At 53.8% G+C, this 6,572-nt stretch overlaps 1 protein-coding gene across 2 annotated transcripts in view; it reads left to right on the forward strand.

The window, feature by feature from the left end:
• HCLS1 (hematopoietic cell-specific Lyn substrate 1) overlaps window positions 1–6,194 on the forward strand; it is a 58,074-nt gene extending 51,880 nt beyond the window's left edge. Inside the window, exons 13-15 of one of the 2 annotated variants that reach the window (XM_032803431.2) lie at window positions 1,367–1,697; window positions 3,646–3,717; window positions 5,319–6,194. In XM_032803431.2, the coding sequence (XP_032659322.1) occupies window positions 1,367–1,697; window positions 3,646–3,717; window positions 5,319–5,455 (540 nt within the window). In that variant the 3' untranslated portion in view covers window positions 5,456–6,194. The remainder of the gene's footprint in view (window positions 1–1,366; window positions 1,698–3,645; window positions 3,718–5,318) is intronic. The other variant, XM_032803432.2, reaches the window with a different exon arrangement.
• The last annotated feature ends 378 nt before the right edge of the window (window positions 6,195–6,572 follow it).

A 6,572-nucleotide genomic window follows, 5' to 3' on the forward strand; every position in this document is an offset into this window, starting at 1 on the left:
GGGGGAGGGCTGTTACTATGAAGGGAGGGCAGTGTGGGGAGGGGGTCACGGCTACTGGGCACTTTACACTTCCATCCTTCTGCAGACCAAATCTGGAACTGGACTCAGGGGAGGGGTCAGCAGCAGCTGAGTGGGCAAATGCCTGAAGCACAGGTGAGGGGCAGAAGAGATTTCACAGGGCAGCACGAGAGGCCTGCAACACTGGGAGAATGGTTCCAGTTCTAAGTGGCTCTGGATAGTACCAGATGTTGATAATGCTGGGCTGTGCCCACGTCTCTGTAACGGGGCGGGGAGCTGCTGCAGCAATGTTATATAAAGTGCACACTGAGTCTTTCTGCACCTCAGCTTAACGCTCTGCTAAAGCACAGGCCAGAGGTAGCTTTTCAGGACTTTTCAGGAAGCATGCACAGAGTCAATTCAACCTTAGGACTAGTGTGTGTAAAATCCTGGCAAGTAGGTGTTAATAGCTTCCAGCAGCTTCAGAGAGAGAGAGCCACACGTCTCTTTATGGTCACAGAACACGTTGTGACTAGTATTTGGAATGCTATGAATAACTTTTAACCAAAAGCTGTTAGGCCATACGTATACTGCTGTGCCTCATATAGACCTCTCACTTTGTTGCTGTTATATACACTTAAATATAAAGTTCCAATATAATGTTTACTCTTCTATATTTCAACGCACACACACACTCACCACCGATCTTCTCTCAGAGGTGATTTCTCAGTCTTTATGCCATAGCTGTAATATGTAGTGTGTCACCTGCACTCTTCAGAGCTTGACACACGCACACTCTTGGTGAGACAGATCTATATTGCTAATTGGGTCTGATCTCTGCCCATATTGAATGTAATCAGCTCATGATTCCTGTTACCATTTAAATGTGCTATGGTATCGCTTGTATAGCAGCTGGACAAGACACACAATCCTGACAGCACTTGCCCCAAAGTGCCTTGCTGTAGCCGGGAGTGTGGGTGTTATTTTTTTAGCAGCATTTGGTTTAAACTGGTTCAGCCATTTTTAAACCATGGGGTTTCAGCTGGTTTGTGGTTTCCAGCAGCTCCCTTCCCTTGGGACTAGCTTACAAATGGCAGTTTTGCCAGTGGTGAGATTGGCACCTGCCAGGTAAAGCTCACGTCCTGTGGCTCTGCACAGTTCTTGGGCAGCTGCTTAAATCTCTTATTGGGACGTTTCCTCAAAAGCCCTTCTGGCGACGGGCACCACCTGTATGCAGGTAGCACATAACACCCCCGTCAGGGATCAGATCCCTTAATACTGGTGATGCACAGATACACGCAGGTCGAGTCCCTGCCCCACAGTTTATACTTGACATGGGTTAGTTTCCCATTCTTCCCTCACTGCACAGCAAGAGGCAAACGTACAGGATGAGGAACAGCCCCCTGCACTGCCACCTCGGCCCTCAGACCTGGGTGAAGGTTCCAGCAAGCTGCATGAGGAGTCGCATGAGGAGGAGGCCGTCTATGCTGACAGCGTGGATCTGCAAGGGGACTACGAGGAGCTGCCAGAGCCCTCAGACGATAACGATGGTGCTGACATGGACAGAGACTACGAGGAGCTGCCAGAGCCCTCGAGGGAGTCGGAGGCCATCTACGATGAGGGTGTCGATACGAGTGAGGACTATGAGGAGATCCCCCCAGAGAGTGCATCCAGCAGCATCAGGAACATTCCCTGCCCTGGTGAGTGACAGGGAATGAGCACCTGGGGCATGTCTCTAGGGACACAGGTGTCTGTCTGCACTTCAGAGCCAGGCCAGGCAGGCACTGTGGTGCCATAAAAACGCCAGAGAGAAACCCAGCATCATGTTGCTCTGCAGCGATTGTCCTCCCCAGATACTGTGGGGAGCCTTGCTGGGGGCAGCCTGCTTTGCTCCTCCAATTGTGAGAAATGGTGACGGGGTGGGGGGCACACAAAGCACTGCCCTGCTCTAAGTTCTGAGACCAGCTCAGCTAGTCCTGGGCCGGCAATAGACTCATCTGCTCAAGAGGGGCCAGGGTGGGCTCACCAAGGATGGGACAATGCAGTGTGTTCTGGTGCAATTCAGCGCTAAGTGCTGTGTTTTGCAGGGAGTGATTTCCAGCCATGACCCAAAGTCTGTGCTGATTTGGTTCATTTCCAGCTTCAGTTCAAAGAACTGACGTTGACCTACAAATGCCTAAGTGATTTAGAGACTGCACCTTCCTGGTGTGAGGCCTTCAGAGTTGATACCTGCTGGTTTCAAAGGGAGTGGCTGCCAGCAGGCCATTCTGAGCAAAAGGAGCTGAGTGGCACGTGCTCCCTAGTAGCTCACAGCAGGGCTGGCTCCAGGCACCAGCGAAGAAAGCTGGTGCTTGGAAAGGCCAATGGAAAGGGGCGGCACGTCTAGATCTTCGGTGGCAATTTGACGGCGGGTCCCTCAGTCCTTCTCAGAGCGAAGGATCCGCTGCCAAATTGCTGCTAAAAAATGAAAGCAGCACGGTGGAGCTGCCGCCAAAGTGCCGCCGATGGTGGGTTTATCTCCCCCTCCCTCCGTCCCCCACTTCGCTGCTTGGGGCGGCAAAACAGCTGGAGCCGGCCCTGGCTCACAGGGCACACTGTCTGGTCTGTGGCTGAGGTTTTCATGCCTGCTAGGAGTGTGCAGCCAAATCCCCCTGTCAGCTTTTACCCCAGTGTCCCAGGGCTCAGAAGGGATGATGGGGCAAGGGGTGGTTCTGTTTAGTTGAAGATGGCAAAGGATCAGTTTGATACAGTGGAAGAGGCTAATTTTAACAAACCAAAATAACTAGCACCTTCCTGCCCACCTTGTCAGTACCCAGTCCCTGCAAGAGACAGTGCCCAGTGCTGGCCCTGCACCCACGCAGAGAGAAACAACTGAGAAGAGCCCAGCATCCTGCCAGCCCCTGGAGCAGGTTCTGGGCACCGGGAGAGTCACCAGAGTGGAGCACATGGGCACTTGTTGTGGGAGGTGGCTAACGAAGCTGGATCACAGAGCTGAACACTGAACACTCTGCCTGGGCCTGGGAGCCCAAGTGAAAGCGAATTTGGCTACAGCTCTTTGGCCCAGCCAGGCTGTGTCCTGGCCTGCTTTTGGCCAAGCACCTGGACCCTCTCTGTTTGGCAGCATCTAGGACCCTCCTCTGAGCGGGTACCAGACAGTGCATGGCCCAGGGCAAGGCCGCTACCAGTGGCTAGCTTAGCTGGCTTCCCGCCTAATGTGCTGGCTTTTGTGCATTGCATTGTAAGGTACTTCTCTTCCCCATTCAGTGGGAGCTGGGTGCCTGACTGCCTTGTGGTAAGTGTCAGCCAGTGCATCCATCTTAGGGTGACCAGACAGCAAGTGTGAAAAATTGGGACAGGGCTGGGGGGTAATAGGAGCCTATATAAGAAAAAGACCCCAAAATCGGGACATTTGGTCACTCTAATCCATCTTGTGCCCTGGCTAAGGACCGAGAGCTGCAGGGAGTGCTCTGTCTGGTCTTGCCCTTTTCCGCAGAGACAACAGCCACTCTGAGAAGGGATGAGCCCTTTCCCCGATGATGGGGCCTGAGGCTCAGAAGGGGAGGTGGAGATCACCCCTGTAAATCTGGCAGGATCTGTGCATGGTTCGGGGCTGCCTCTCCTGAGCTACCCTCTGGTGTTTTCCTGCAGAAGTGTGTGAGAATGTGTACGAGGCAGATGATGCTGGGATTTCTGCTGTGGCTCTGTACGATTACCAAGGAGGTGAGTCTGTCTGCTTGGCCTGGGGACTAGGGGGAAGGAAGTGATCTGCCTGTATGGGAAGATATGGGAGGGGTCAGCCTGGATGGCATGTAGGGGAAGGGGAGGGGCCCTGAGGTTCTCGCTGAATAATGATCTATATTAACCTCTTGCTTCAAGGCCTAAGCCAGTCTCTAGTATGAGGGTACGTCACATTTAGGGTTGCCAACTGTCTAATCACACAAACCCAAACACTCTTGCCCTGCCCCGAGGCCCCACCCTTGCCCCTTCTCTGAGGTCCCGCCCCGCTCACTCCATCCCTCCTCCCTCTGTTGCTCACTCTCCCCCACCCTCACTCACCTTCACTGGGCTGGGGCAGGGGGTTGGGGTGCAGGAGGGGACTCTGGGCTGGGGTAGGGGGTGAGGGGTGCGGGAGGAGATGAGGGGTGCGGGCTCTGGCCAGGCGGCACTTACCTTGGGCAGCTCCCAGTTGGCAGCGCAGCTGGGCTAAGGCAGGCTCCCTGCCTGCCTTGGCCCTTTGCCACTTCCAGAAGCAGCCGGCACGTTCCTAGAGCCCCTGGGGGGCGCTCAGGGGGCTCCACGTGCTGCCCATTCCCTGAGCGCCAACTCCACAGCTCCCATTGGCCAGAAACTGCAGCCAATAGGAGCTGCAAGCACTGAGCCTGCATTAGCCCTACTGCACCGCAGACTGGGAGCCACCCGAAGTAAGCGGGACCAGGGTGCTCTGTGCGCCGCCCCTTCCATGTGCCGCTCCCGGAAGTGGTCAGCACGTCCCTACACTGCGTCTGCCTGTAGGCACCACCTCTGCTTGCAGGCACTGCCCCCACAGCTCCCATTGGCTGCAGTTCTCCCGGTCAATAGGAGCTGCAGAGGACTTTTAGCAACCTAAAATCTCCTGGTTTGGCTTCAGTAGCCTCCGGGAGATAGAGCCCCATTCTTCCAGCAACTCCCAGAGAAACCAGGCGGGTTGGCAATCCTAGTCATATTGCAATCCAAGACCCATGGCACCGTGTCTCAGAGCATGGGTCAGTTGACTCAGGTTAGCAGGGCTCAGGCAGTGGGCCTAAATATTGCAGAGTAGATATTCAGGCCGAGGCTGAAGCCTGAGCTCTGAGACCCACCCCCCTTGCTCAAGGCCAAACAGATAAACTGCAATTTTTAGCCCCTCAGCTCAAGCCTGAGTCAGCTGACTTGGGCCAGCTCTTGCTGTGCTGCAGGTCTTTGATTGCAGTGTAGACATACCCTTAGAGACCAGAATGAGACCTAATGTGGGGCAGGGGTACTCTGCTTCTGCCCTGTTCTTGTGCACTCCTCTGAGGCATCTGGTACCAGCCACTGACAGAGCCTGATACCAAACTAGATGGGCCGGGGGTCTAATCCAGTCTGTCATTTCCTATGGTCCTACGCTGAGATGGGACACTGAGGAAGGGGAGGCGGGGGAACCACTGGTGTGGGATGTAAGTGGAGAGGAGGGGAGGCCTGCCAGGACGTGGTGGTGGCTTCTGCTGTACTCACCGTGGAGTAATTTTTGCTCCCCACCCTCCCCAAAGTGTCTTTGCCCCCAAGAGCAAACTGTGCCTCATTTTATGCTTTCATTTTTGCAGAAGGTGACGATGAAATTTCCTTTGACCCCAATGACACCATCACTCACATCGAGATCGTGGATGAGGGCTGGTGGCGGGGGCACTGCCATGGCAGAGATGGCCTCTTTCCAGCTAATTATGTGAAGCTACTTCAGTGAGACCTGCCATTGCCCAAACCCCTTTGTGCTGCTACCTCTTACTGCTTCAGTGCTTTATGTGTAGCTAAGGCCGTGTTACAGCGAGCAGCTCAGCTCAGCCCAGCACACCTGCATGAGAGAGAAACTAACACGAAATGACAAATAGAATACTAGGGGGCAGGCTGGCCCATGTGGGAGTGGGGGGTGGGGGGTTGGGTAGGTAAATAATGGGGCATGGGGCCTTTCCCCTCTTAGAGGTGCTGGTTCCAATCCAGCCCCAGGGTGGGGGCACTGGCTGCCCCAGGGGAGTGGGGAATGGGATACAGGGCCTTTCCCTCTAGGTTCTCATTTAAAATGAACCCTGGCTAGCAATCAGCAAAGTCTTCCGCATGTACTGTGTGGCTTAGCCCAATTCCAGGTGCACCTGTATCTGTGTAACAGAAACTATCCCATGCATGGCAGCCCTCCCAGAGACCAAGAACAGAATATGCCATGAGGAACAAAGTCCTTGTAACACTCCGAGGGGTTCAGCTCAGGCCAGAGTAAGGCACAACGGCAAGTAGGAGAGTGAGGCTTGAGATTTTGCTACCTGGTGGTAAACAGCACTTCAGCCTCCAGGATGGGGAACTGGGAATCTTTCACCTGCACTAATCTCACCAAGTTCTCCTGTGTTGAAACTGTGATTTTGGCTGTAACATGCTGTTCCATTAAATGGGAGATGCCTGTGCAGAGGCAGACAATAAAGGAGAATCTTGCTAAGGCCTTAGATTTCCTGCCTTTTGTTCCTCTGTCCGGTGAAACTGTTGCTGGATACCGCGTCCATTTCTGAGGTCAAGCCTTTGAAAAGGATATTGGAAACATTAGAAAGGGTTCAGAGAAGCACGAGACGAGTTCTGGGAACAGGCCTTAGAGTTTCAGAGTAGCAGCTGTGTTACTCTGTATTCGCAAAAAGAACAGGAGTACTTGTGGCACCTCAGAGACTAACAAATTTATTTGAGCATAAGCTTTCGTGGGCTACAGCTCACTTCATCGGATGCAAAAAAAGGTTGAGAGGTGACTTGAGCATGAGCTAGAAGGTCTGATAGCAGACAGCCGTTTAACGGAGCAGACACTGGCAGAACAAGAGCTAATGCACGGG

This window comes from Chelonoidis abingdonii, chromosome 1 (genome assembly GCF_003597395.2).
Source record: "Chelonoidis abingdonii isolate Lonesome George chromosome 1, CheloAbing_2.0, whole genome shotgun sequence".
Classification (NCBI taxonomy): Eukaryota; Metazoa; Chordata; order Testudines; family Testudinidae; genus Chelonoidis; species Chelonoidis abingdonii.